We start from the raw sequence: 14,339 nt of genomic DNA, 5'->3' as shown, positions 1-14,339 counted from the left end.
AAAATCACATTAGTATTTAAGTATGTTCATTCAAGTCAATAGATTATTATCATCTCGATTGTTCCTTTCGTGTCTCGAACAATAGAGTCCTTGATGTTATCTGTTTAATTGACAATACTCTACACAATCTATTTATTATATGAGTACATATATTTAGAATTTTAGTGTAAAATATACATACACATGCCGTAGATTAAACAAAATTGGGCTATGGTTTCCATAACTGAACTTGAATTGTAGGCCTTCATTGGAATAAAATCTTGTTTCTTATTGCTTAAATGCTTGAATCCCATGAAACTTACTTCTTATATAATACTTTTCAAACTTCCTTCTTCGTGCAGCGAGAGAAAGTGAAATCTGAAATAGTGCTTAGTTAGAAACAGAGAGAGTTGCAGTTGACAAAAGTTCAACATCCATAGACAAGTTATGAATAGTATAATAATTTTTTTTATTTTTTTATTGCCTAGATGTGTGGACGAGCTCACAGCCCACCTGGTGTTAAGTGGTTACTGGAACCCATAGACAATCTACAACGTAAATGCGCCACACACCTTGAGATATAAGTCTCAAGTATAGTTACAACGGCTGACCCACCCTTCAAACCGAAACGCATTACTGCTTCACGGCAGAAATAGGCAGGGTGGTGATATCTACCCGCGCGGACTCACAAGAGGTTCTACCATCAGTAATTACGCAAATTATAATTTTGCGGGCTTGATTTTTATTACACGATGCTATTCCTTCGCCGTGGAAGCCAATCGTGAACATTTGTTGAGTACGTATTCCATTAGAAAAATTAGTACCCGCCTGAGATTCGAACACCGGTGCATCGCTAGATACGAATGCACCGGAGGTCTTAACCTTTAGACCACAACGACTGCTATCTTCTACTTCTACTTTCCAAACTTCCTTCTTCGCACAACGAGAGAAAGTGAAATCTGAAATGGTGTTTATTTGAAACAGAGAGAGTTGCAGTTGACAAAAGTTCAACATCCATAAGTGCAAAACTCTCACTCCATTCAGTTTTGTACGATTTTTTCCAAAAGGGACCCACTATTTACTTAATTTCGACCACTCATCTATCGGTTTGGCGCTTCGATTTTTGTGAGCTCCTTCCTCGGTAGCCCCTGTGTCAATTTTCTTGTCCACTTCTTGCTTTCTATTCTTTATAATATAGCTTTAAAGTGTATATGACAGTGATTTTAAATTTGCACTAAAACGTACTTTGTGAATGAGATTTCGGTAAAACATGGGACGGATTATAAAAATGTGATAGCTGTAATCTGATTGGATGGTCGTTCAACTCGAGACTAAAAGGAATGTACATTGCTTGGTGAAATAACCACGTTCTTCTTCAAACCGGACTTGTGCGGACTCTCTCACTAATTAAGCAAATTTAATTAAATTTTATTTTTAATATGTACTTATTATCTTTATGCCGTTAAATTGCCATTCAGACTACATGAAAACGAGTTTAAATGTAAGAAATTTTAATTATATCATTAATTATTTTTACATGTCTACCTTGTAGTTCTTCAAAGAGATCGCATTAAGTTCGCGCCTTGTAATATGTTTTGTGATAAATTACCTAATGCTTAACAATGAAAGTCTCACCAGGATCGGCTTAACTGTTTCGAAAATCATTCCGAACAATCAAACAGAGAGCGGACACATTAACATTGAATATACAGTATGCGTATTGAGTATTTCTAAAGAGCAATTCACTATATGAGATAGGAAAAATACTATCCTTCGATATCATCATAAGACATTACAGTTTTATTTGATTTCTATAAATATATCTGGTGGTGTGTAGAGTATATTTCGCGCTTACAAAGATATACCTACATTTAATTGCGTAAAAAAATTAAGTAGCAATTCTTCAACAATAACTGCATAATACGACACAGTATAGGTGTGACAATTAAAAACGTTTGTATTATAAATGCACATAATGTTTATGCACAAGTCATGAGAACAGAACAGTCCGCCCGCATTTCTAGAACAAGCCCGCTTGTAATGGTACTCGTCTGAAATAATTCTCGCAAACAATGAAACTGTTACTAATTTATTTTCCGACCGCAACAAAGCGAGATGTCACATGAAAAATGCTGGAAGCGGCGCCGACGAGACGACGTGCATTCCTCTGAAGCTCTATAATTTCACGTGTAGCGCCCTCAGTTAGCAACGTTTAAGTCACTGCTCTGTGGTAGACAATACAAATGGTTTATATTTGAAGGATTTGCAGGGAACGAGAGCGATTTATGACAGTTTATCTTAGCTGTATAAAATGAGAATTTACGCTTTTATGCACGCCCGAGGGAAATGCTTTGTTTTATACTTATTCTAATTGCATTGTTAATTTTATTTCCGTGTGATGTTTGTATATAGCTCTATGTGAGAATTTGAAATTACAATTTTAATGTCCATTCGTCTTCACAGTAAAATACTTCTGTTTTGCTGTCTGTATTGCGTACGTAATTTTACCGTAGCCCGTACTATGAGCCTTGAGCCTGTACAATGTGTACCATGGTGCCTGATACCACGATACCACAATACTACCTACTACTGTCACGAAGCAGTCACGCATTTTAATCTGAAGGGTACGACAACCGCTTATATAATGCAATTGATACATCAAATCCAGTTTTGTGGAAGTCTTTATTTCGTACGTAATTTTACCGTAGCCCGTATTATGAGCCTGTACCAGGTTTACCATGGTGCCTGATACCACGATACTACGATACTACCTACTACTACCAGGAAGCAGTCACGCATTTTAATTTGAATGGTACGACAGCCGCTTATATAATACAATTGATACATCGTCTTCAGGTTTTGTGGAAGTAGCGAGATTCGTGTCCGGGTTGTATGGGTTTTGGTTAGGTTAGGTTACGCTATTTCCCAGCGGGGTATCCCGGAACACCAGCGGCACCGCCCGGGCGGCCTGGTAGGGCCGCCGTACCGCGGAGACCGACGTCGTTGTTCGTCGACTATCGCCTCGACGACCCGCCGGTCGGGCGTCCTCGGGGTGGCGCCGCGTGTCTGGTTGTAGTGTTGACCGCAGGAACCCCCCTACTCTGACCGGGTTCTGACCCCGGACGGAGATCGGATGTCGGGTGTAAGAGTGCAGGGGAGTCGTTTAGTGGGTGGGTCCTAAAATCCTTGGGCCCGCGATCTGCTCTCAACACCTGCAGATCGTTGAGTCTCACATACTCCGCGCGCACCCTAGGCGCGGGGACCTCATAGGAGGTTCGGACCCGGTCCGAAAAAGAAAAAAAAGTTTACGCTATTTGCCCGTTTAGCAGGCAACACTATCGTGAGCAACGTTAAAAATATTTTTGAATATTATATCAGGAACTCTACTCGTACGTTACTGTTCTTTATTACAGAATAGAGTCAATAATCCCTTGGCACTATGGCAAATGACCGTGAGAGTGCGCCGCCACCACCACTTATTCGCAGCGTTGGCGGGGCTGAGGACCCGTAGAGTTAGGAACTGTCCAACGGCCAGGGCAATTGCGCTGTTGAACGAATTTCTGTCCGAAATCCAGGATGCTGACGTATTTGCCGATAGTTGGGGAATACTTTTCCCAAAATAATGTTATTTTTAGCATAATAATACCTAGTACTTAATAATTTTAATAATGCTTTTTGTGTTAACGAGTCAGGCGTTTTGGTGCAAACTGTAACTCAGACTTTGAATTGAATGGAATAAATAAAATAAAAATGAATAAATAAATGAAATTTAATGTACATAAACGTTTAATGTTATAAATAAATGAAATTTTACATTAAACTTCAACGTTTAACAGCCGTCTGGTGTAGTGGTAAGCGACATGGTAACTACACAAGGCGGTCGCGGGTTCGAATCCCGCCAAGGGAAGATATTTGTATGATAAATATAAATGTCTTTTCCAGAGTTATGGATGTATATTATACATAATATGTATGTCTATAATAAAATCTTACATTTATTTCCGTTATCTGGTACTTGTAACACAAGTTATTGACGAACTTAGCACGGGACCAGTTAACGTGGCGTGATTGTTAGTAAATATTATTTATTTATTATCAGCCCGAAAATCGAAACACATTCGAAATTTAATTCGTTATTTTATCGTCAGGTGGCGTGGATAAAGTCAGATTCGAAAGCAATCTTGGCGATTCACACGAACATGGTGGCTCTGAACCCTCGCCTATCCGTCACGTACAATAACCACAATACGTGGAAACTGCGCGTCAGCAACGTGCAGCCGAACGATTCCGGTACATACATGTGTCAAGTCAACACTGATCCAATGAAAAGTCAGGTGAGTTTGTGTTTATATATCGCTTTTAAACGGAGTGAAATAATTCTGAATTGGATTCACCATGCTAATAAAAAGTTACCGGTAAAGTATTTGAAGAGTCCAAAATAAAAAGTATGTAACATTCATGTCAATTATTAAATTGTATGAAAATTTCAAATTTTTCATCAGGCAACCTGTCTGTTAATGAAATAAATAAGGGACTTTTGGAATTTAAAATAACTTAGTATCAAGTTTGGTTAACAAAATATATCAAAAAATTTTATTATTAGAAAACTTTTTTTAGTTGCTGTCGAAGATAAACCGCTTAGTAAGTAGCTAACACAATTTATGGTCACTGGCAATTCTAGAACGCCGCTGCGTGGCCGTCTACAAATTTTGCCTCATGCAGTTTTTGGCGTAATATTTGTCACTTGCAGTTAGTAGTAGCAAAATTTATCTGCTTTAACGGCGTCCGATAAATAAAGAAACAAGTCTACATAAGATCCACTGCCATACGTAAACTATCGAATACTAATTAATTTATTACTGTAGTGATCCGACAGCGAAACAGCTTAATGTGAAGGTCATTGCAGCTTATTAAATTAATTTTAAGGTCATTTGTAGCTCGCAATAATATTGTTAAGGTCATTGTAGGTTACGACGTCAATGTATAGAGCATAACCTCATGTTTACTGAAAATTCATTTAAAGGAAATTATGTCACCGATAAACATAGCCCGGTTGATTGGTCCTACTGAGTGATTTTTTAAAATTTTTAATGATTTAATAAAAGTAATTCTCGGGCTAGGATCTAAGCCGCTCTTGGATTAATATATGTCATTGTGTGGATTACAAATGACGTAGTTTTTTGGCAACGAATTTAACTTTAATTATTTGTTTTGTTCCATTTGAAATATGAAAAAAGTGAAAAGCAACAATAAATTTAATTTTTTTCTTTAACTAATTAGTCATTAATAAAATAAAACACTGTTAAATAGTATAAACCATTTTCATTCTCAGATAAGCTCGATTACCAACAACAGTATCTGAAATTTTTTATTTTTTTTTATGGTTGAAGGATTACTGGTGGCCCGGAGGCCTTTCCAGTTTCACCAGGACAGGTGGGCGAGCAAAGGCTCAGCCAGGAGGGGTGGGATTTGCTAACAGCTACCCGAGCGCCTCCGAAGGAGACCTAACAACTCAAGAGTAGCTGCTTCGCGAATGAATCTACTACCGGATCGGAATCGCGACCCGCTGAGAAGATCCGGCGAGAAACTCAGCGAGCTGATTCATGGGTTAGGTTGCACGGCGAACTCTTTGTCGAGTTCGACGAGTACGGTTACCGAGGTCCCTAAGCTTGCTCCTAGAGCTGAAGGCGTCTAGTGCAAAGGTTATTGGATCTGATGGATCCGTAAGGACGTGTCTAGGGCGTCGACGGTGACTGGCTCCTGCATGATCAGGATTCGGGGAGTAGTCAGCGGCGGCTACGATAAGGCGATTATCATGACGCATAGCCTTATCGAAGTACCGTTCCGACGCTGACTTCATGTATTTCTGTATAGATTCGAGGCCCAGGTCGTCGTGTAGGTCAACGTTCCTCACGAACCACGGAGCTCCGACGGCTAACCTGCAAAAGCGGGATTGTAGAGATTGAAGGGTGTCTATGTGTGTGCGGGCCGCGTGAGCGAACACCACACTCGCGTAAGTCATGACGGGCCTTATGCAAGTTTTGTAAAGTGTCACCTTGTTCCGAAGGGACATTTTACTCCGCTTACAGATCATGGGGTAGAGTCTACCGAGAATAAACGCGGCACGGTCACGGACTGATTTTATATGCGGGCGGAATGTCATCGATGCATCCAGGGTAACGCCCAGGTACTTGACCTTCCTGACCCAGGGTATGGATTGACTAAAGAGAGTAATGGGGGGTATTCCTCCTCCTAATACGGGAGGAAATCCGTGTGGAGCTTCCCCTCTGAAATAGCACCGCAGTACTTTTCGCTGGGTTGATGTCTATGCGCCATTTTCGGAACCACTGTCCTAGGGCTAGGGCTGCGCTCTGAAGCTTCTTCGCGATTAGGGACTTGTTTCTACTGGAATAGTAAACAGTCGTGTCGTCGGCGAATAAAGCTAAATGGGTCGGCGGCGACCGGGGAATATCGTTAACGAATAAGCTAAATAGGAGATCTGAAAAAATACAAAGTCCTATCAAGTACCAAAATGCTAATTTTAGGCGACAGTTACTCTGATCAAGATGTCTGCAAGATTCTATATCCGAAATACTCCCAAAATTCGTGCGAGCGGTATTTGCAGAACAGGATTAGAAGCTTAGGATCTGAAGTCGTAATTACCTAAATATAAGAACATAAAACGTGTTGCTACTTGTGTCAAGCGATGTGACTATGCCAATATTCAAATCCCACTGGAAGATGCCATTTTTTAAGGCTCTACGCATCTATTATATCTTCATGAATGACTGCTATGGAGCAACTACGTGTAATAAAATCCGTATGTAAGCTCGCACCGATAGGCAGTGTCATCCGGCCTTAATTCTTGCCGTGTAATAGTCACACTTCTGATTTGCAGGGTGGAACGTCAGATATACGACTAAAATAGCGAGGTCTGTGGCAGCGTTCACATTGGGGTGTCTATAGGTTCCCATTATTAATTATAAGGTTAACTGTGAGTTCTTACAACCGTCAATAGCCTCGATATACCATGATCACGCCCCTTAAGGTTGTAGTATACGGCTGGGTGTCCTCTCAGACTCTTAAGCACAATGATAAGATATCTATCGTAAAACCAAACAAGACAAAGTATACTTCATAAAAGAAAAAATAAACCTATCTTTGCAATCGATAATTTATCTACAAGCTCCTTTCAGATGGGTCACTTATCTGTAGTGATCCCACCGGATATAGTCGATTCGGCAACTGAAGGTAGTTCGGCTCAAGAAGGCGGCAGTATCAGGTTGACGTGTACGGCCACAGGGCTGCCAACTCCCGCTGTGCTGTGGCGTCGACAGAACAACAAGCCCATTGTGTTTAGGCATGACGGAGGACGAGAAAAGAAAGGTAAGCTTAACATTTGTTATTTACATTAACATTATTGTTAAAAAATGGAGAACCCTAAATAACTGAACGAAAAATATAGCATACAATTGAATAAAAGATTCAAAAAGTATTTTTCATCAGAAGACGCTATTAGCATTACAACCATCGTGATTGCCCATTCAATCATTCCCTATCGTCTGCATTGGTCGGTACCAACTTCCATCCACTTACTTCGGAAACAATGATGCCTTCCGATTTAATAGATAGGATAGCAGCTATTTCGAGATATATATGTACATATATGTGCTGTGATTTCAACTTCTTGTCTCCATGTTATTATTCCAGTACTCTTTTATTATCAGGTCGGTCGATTGCTAGTAATACTTAAGTTGATAGGAACTATGTTCAGTACAAATTTAATACAAAAGCGCGAACGATTTAATCTTATTATAGATTTCAAGAAGTCACGCTATATTTCATTGTCTTACAATTAAGTCTTCTTACATCTTAAGTCCAGCAATTAAGGGACTGAATTGTTACGCAAAACATAATTTAATTTCTGTGAAGAATCTAAATAATTTAGCAAGCACTATAAAATGCAAAGTGAGTAATAAAGAACATTCTAGTGTTCATATCTTTTTCATTATTTTTTCTTGATAATTAATTGTAAAAATTGGCCCGATCCTTGAGCCAAAACGAACATGAACTTCAACAGGTCAAGTTAAGAAAGCCCATCCTATTAAACACAAGATTAAACATAGTATCTAATAATTTTGTACAGTTTGCGAGAATCGAAAAAGGCTACTCTGGCACCCAAAATATTTTCTAATAATTATATTTCTGAGAACATTGTAGATATCGAGTGTTTTTATTCTAAGACATGCTAAGGCATTATCTGTTACAAGAGCAGCCGTTAAATGGTAAGTGCTGGCGATTAACAGATTTTTAAAGAAACCAGTAGGATTTAATTTAACTAAAATAGCCCCGAAATAGGTCATTAGTGATATAACTGATTGCATATATTTTAAAAAGTAAAGCAGAACAAAAACACGTAAAAATGTCAATCAAAAATAGGTAGAAAAACAACTCAAACATTCCAAAATTGGAATTTGCAAACGGTGAACACTTCTCGGTTTAAAAATTAAAATATTTTATGAACAAATATATTTCGTACATTGCAAATATTTAAATTTAATAAACTCTATGGGTAAGCTATTTAAAAAATACTTATGCAAGTCGCGTTCATTCGATAAAAGCCTTTTAAATAACCAGCCAGCGATTTCACATTTTTAATTATTTTCATTATGAAAAATTGGCACTTACCTTTCGATGCTTACCCTCTTTGGTTGGATTTACTCAGTGTTAAGGAGAGCCATAAACCAGTTCTGCTTTAAACATATTTACAGGGCACTCTATCCATAAAATTTTATATTTTTACGATCCATGACGGCAAATGAGCTGACTCGCTTGATGATAAGATGTCGCCTACGTGCTCGTATCGTATCTTGTCGAAGCAAATATTTTTGTGGCCTTTATACAAATACATAGACAAGTGAAATTCGGCGACTCTTCGCTGTGAATAACGCTAATTATATATCAGAAGAATCTTATTTGATTGAGCATTTTATACTTTGATGGTGACTATAGATATGTATAAAACAATTTTAATCTTCTTGGTCCACAAAATAACCCCCCTGGTATACTACATGGTTTCAAGCAATACGATTATGCCCCTATCCAAATAGTGGTCGAAATAAGTTTATTAATATCCATGAAAACTAGCTTATAGGATTCATCATTCTACGAAAAGCGTTAAGCTCAGAGTTAGTCTCGGAATAAGGCAAGAACGCTGCGACATTGGAAGTGACGAGAACCAAATAAGTTAGTCCACTCATTAGATATATGTCATTAAAATGACTGTAATTAAAATCATAGGGGGCTATATTGGGTTCCAGATAACTGTTTCGGATCTTCGATGGAGAGACGTATGTACTCGTATGTATAATAACATGTTCTATAATTGGCAACGCACTCATCCAGGCATTTTTCTACACGAATGATGTTTTTTTAAATATTTTACAGATAGGGACGGGAAATTTCAGCTGTGCGTTTACAAGTAGGCATTTTATAGAAATATCAATATGTTCATGCACATATAAATTTCATTGATGAACTTTATGCTTATCCAAGCATTTTTAACATATCGGACCATTTACCACATAGCTGTCTACACAGTGATTTTAGGAGATCTGACTATCAAAAAGTACACCGAGATTCTTAACAATAGAGGTTTTACTGAAACCAACATCTATTGAAGTTATATTTAAGTATATAGTGAGAACCTTCTGTTCCAAGATTAATGACAGCATTCACCTGGTGATATCACCATCTAATAACCGACCTACTCATTAAACAACTTATTTCATCGAATACTTACGAGGGTAGCCGTATTTACCATGCAGGCTATGAATTTTTCCACCAATGGATTAAATAATATTACTACTATGTTTGCAATGGTCTTATCAACGTATGATGATAATTATATTGTTAGGTGCCAATGAAAACACTAATTGGTCGATTATTAGCGAAAGTCTTAATCAGCTGTAGAAGAAGATACTACACTAACAGATAATACTAAATGTTTTTGAATTTTTCGATCTCTACAATTATTTGACTTTTTTGTCCAACCGCCTAACGACTTACCTGATTGATGACATTGGACAACCCTTCCTCACTGATTCCGAATAGAATCTGTAGCAGTAGACCGCGGCCTGATTGTGAACTTAGCAGGTATATGACCAACGATTACTAGTAGGGAAAATATATTTTTTTATTGCTTGGATGTGTGGACGAGCTCACAATCCTGGTGTTAAGTGGTTACTGGAGCCCATAGACATCTACAACGTAAATGCACCACCCACCTTGAGATATAAGTTCTAAGGTCTCAGTATAGTTACGACGGCTGCCTCACCCTTCAAACCGAAACGCATTACTGCTTCACGGCAAAAATAGGCAGGGTGGTGGTACCTACATATGGGGACTCACAAGAGGTCCTACCACCAGTAATATTCTTATATAATAAAAATTTGGCTTCAGCCACACACAAGAACCATAATAATAGATTCCTTTACCGGAGCACTATGAAAGCAAGTGTATCCGTTTTCATATTAGACGTCTAAAATGATATTAAGTTCATCAAAAGGAAAGCCGAGCTTTACAATGCAAAGCGACAAACTGCTACCCATCTATGGACACTGTTCTCATTGTTAGCCCGACTGAGTGAGTTTTCCTTTTCCCCGGGGTGCCGAAAGCCGCTATTCTGTTCAAGTCTTTTTCCAATTCAATCTACTTTGCATTGTGCCCGACGCTCGCATGAGACATTACATCTAGACCCCCGGCCCCCCTGTACTTGCTCTCGAGCACTTCTCCTTTCCATTGGATTTTATTTACGCAAGAGAAAGCAAGCTTTAATACATATACCGCCAAGACAATAAGACGCCTTAAAACGAGATATAAAAGCTTTGAGTTAGTCTCGCGATCCTTTTAGTGGGATTCCTTTGAAATGAATCGAATAATTCGCAGAGTTTGTGCCTATGGAGGTTTTATGTTGAATTGCTTTGTTAAATGTATAAATTACTAGTGGCCCGCTCCAGCTTCGCTCGGGTCTTTAACAAAAGTTTTAATAAGAATCCCTAATTTTTGTTAGAAAAAAAAATAACCTATGTTACTCGGAGATAGTGTAGCTTCCAAACAGTGAAAGAATTCTTCAAATCGGTTCAGTAGTTTCGGAGCCTATTCAATACAAACAAACAAACAAATCTTTCCTCTTTATAATATTATTAAGTATAGATTGAACGCAAACCTAAACTAACCAACGAGCAACTTTTATGCTAATTTATCTTTTATTCTGATCAGTAAAATCGCAAATTATGAGTCATCGGCGCCGTCATTAGGAGCGCTATTTACTCACCGTTGTTCTTTTATAGAAACTGGCCTGCTGTAGTGCCATTTTGGGCACACCGGTTCCGATATGGCGTCGGCGCCGGTCTGGTTTTGCTGCTCACCGCTACAAGATCCTAAATTCGAAATTAATAATAAAAAAAATCGAGATTACCCGATATCGCGTATTACCATACAAATGTTACGACAGTAATAAACTATGTTATTTTATATTCTATAATTAACAGATGTAGTTATACATAGGTGTTTCTTTTATGTACAAAAATATTAGTAATGAGTTTAATTCGTTTAGTGTATTAAAATTTTCTTTTTCTTTTAATTACACGACTATAATACATATTTTGTTTTTATAGATTAGCCAAATAACTTTTAATATTTCATCTAAGAATTTTATATGTCATCAGTTGTTCAAAAAATCACAATTTGGGCGATGAGGTCGTTTAACCCGATTCTTAGTTGCACTACTAATCTTATTTGAGATTGTTCAGTTTTAGCGTGCATACAATAAAAAACTCATTTGTAACTACACACTGCTTTATTGAAAGTTGATCTTTATAGCTATATATAAAGAACTATTAATACTATGGTGATGGTAGAGTAGGTACCACCACCCTGCTTATTTCTGCCGTGAAGCAGTAATGCGTTTCGGCTTAAAGGGTGGGGCAGCCGTTGTAACTATACCTGAGACCTTAGAACTTATGTCTCAAGGTGGGTGGCGCATTTACGTTGTAGATGTCTATGGGCTCCAGTAACCGCTTAACACCAGGTGGGTTATGAGCTTATCCACCCATCTAAGCAATAAAAATAAAAAGATTTAACGCGGATTCAAGCCTATGTGGTTTTATGGATAACACACTCGACGTACTTATATCCAGTGAAGTAACTTCTGGTTTTCAATAATTCGCGCCATTACTATTTTTGTAATAATACTTAAAAAACATCAACTATTCACAAATATTAGATATGAAGTGAACTACTGTACTTGCAATCACAGTGGCCTAAACTAAAGACGTCCGGTGTACTTGTATCAAGCTATTGTTAAAGGATTATCAGGGTGGCGGCGACAATTGCAATCCTTTATATCCACACAAAGGTGGTAAGACCTGTTGTGAGTCCACGCAGGTGGGTACCACCACCCTGCCTATTTCTGCCGTGAAGCAGTAATGCGTTTCGGTTTGAAGGTTGGGGCAGCCGTTGTAACTTACTTGAGACCTTAGAACTTATATCTCAAGGTGGGTGGCGCATTTACGTTGTGGGTGTCTATGGGCTCCAGTAACCACTTAACACCAGGTGGGCTGTGAGCTCGTCCACCCAACTAAGCAATAAAAAAAACAAACACACAAAATAATATATTCTCTTCATTACACGTTAGGACGGGTAGAATACGAATGAATCAGAAATATGCTAACCGCCAGTATTTATACAATCATCTTGACCTATTTTAATACAAATTTGATGGGTAATATTAAACATTGTTTATCTTAATTATTCTGTTGATTATTTACGTACAATTATTTTTAATAAGATCGAATTATATAACATAAATAACATTAAAGGCTTATTGCGCCGGAAACTGTCAAGCGGAAGGCGCTAATAAAATATTATAAGTATAAAGAAATATTACTAATTATATTATAAGACAATAATAAGTTTTCTATATATTGCCTAATCATTAGGATGTACCTTAGCTAGTTCGTAAATACTTTATTATGTGAGGCCGGAAGTGTAACTCGATAACTCTATACAACTTAGATGATTGTCAAATCTTGCAAGAACAGTTTTTCTAAGCAAATGATCGTACCACAACTTTTATGACTGCATAAAAATACCGCTTCAAACTAAGCGCTATTACTAAACTGGATTTGATTGACTCTGTAGTTAGCGCCACTGGCTGTCGCGCCAAGGGTCGTGGGCTCGATTCCCAAATCGGGCAAAAATTCGTGTGATGAACAGATTTGCTTACTCTATGTCTAGGTGTTTATTATCTATAGATGTATACATTTAAACGTATATAAGTTTCTGTCTTAACACTGTCTAATGTCAGTGTCTGGTACTCATAGCACAGGTATTCGTAATTTGGGGCCGGACTTTTTATTTGTTTAAATATATTTTGTTTTTATTTAAAAACTAGCTGACCCGGCAGACTTCGTAAGGCCTCAATCGATAAATAAAATACTTAAACTTTTGTATAAAATAAACTTAAAACAAACAAAAGGAATCCGTCCGACGGGGGAAATATCAAAGGGAAAACAAAATTGTTATTTTTATTTAATTCCCAGCATTTTCATATTTATCTACCTTTTAAACCTTCTCTGGACTTCCACAAATAATTCAAGACCAAAGTTAGCCAAATCGGTCCAGTCGTTCTCGAGTTTTGGCGAGACTAACGAACAGCAATTCATTTTTATATACTTATATATATAAACATATAGATATGAAGCTTGTTGATAGTAATCGCATAATAATTATGGCCTTAATTCAATAATTTAAATATTACCGCTAGTTATCAATTGTGAAACCCGCACTTTCTCGCGAGAAAATTCACCACTTCCAATCTTATGGAATGTTATAAGGACTACAAATTATGAAGCCGTTACGCCATGCCGTACTCTATAAAATACCATTACGCATAATTAAGCGTATTAAGATGAGAACTAGATGACGGTCGTGCACCTTTTAAGTCACGTTTGTCTAGTTCGAATTTTATGACCCGGCACTAAATATTACTCAAAGGACCATTCCTTCTTTTTCCCAGCGAAACGCAGTACTGCCTCACAGTAAAAATTGGCAGGGGTGGTGGTACCTATTTGTACAAACTCACAAGACATCCTTCTTCCAGTAATTACGAAAACTTACAATTTGGTGGGTTTGATTTTTATTACACGATATTATATACTTCACCTTGAAAGTCAATAGTGAGCATTTGTTAAGTCCGGATTTCATAAGAAAAATTGGTAACTGTCTGCGGGATTTGAACGCCGCTTAATCCACCGGGCGTCTTATCCCTTGGACCACGACGACTTCATGATTGTTAC

The 14,339-nt window shown here is 37.9% G+C and overlaps 1 protein-coding gene across 2 annotated transcripts in view; it reads left to right on the top strand.

Annotated features, from left to right (window-relative positions):
• LOC101746954 (lachesin) overlaps positions 1–14,339 on the top strand; it is a 126,211-nt gene that overhangs the window by 76,901 nt on the left and 34,971 nt on the right. For both annotated transcript variants that reach the window (XM_038011548.2, XM_062669092.1), the window contains 2 exons: positions 4,128–4,313; positions 7,176–7,365. In XM_038011548.2, coding sequence (XP_037867476.1) covers positions 4,128–4,313; positions 7,176–7,365 — 376 coding nt within the window. The remainder of the gene's footprint in view (positions 1–4,127; positions 4,314–7,175; positions 7,366–14,339) is intronic.

This window comes from Bombyx mori, chromosome 6, assembly GCF_030269925.1.
Source record: "Bombyx mori chromosome 6, ASM3026992v2".
NCBI lineage: Eukaryota > Metazoa > Arthropoda > Insecta > Lepidoptera > Bombycidae > Bombyx > Bombyx mori.
The sequence above is the reverse complement of the archived record's forward strand: the minus strand, read 5'-3'. Positions and strand labels throughout refer to the sequence as shown.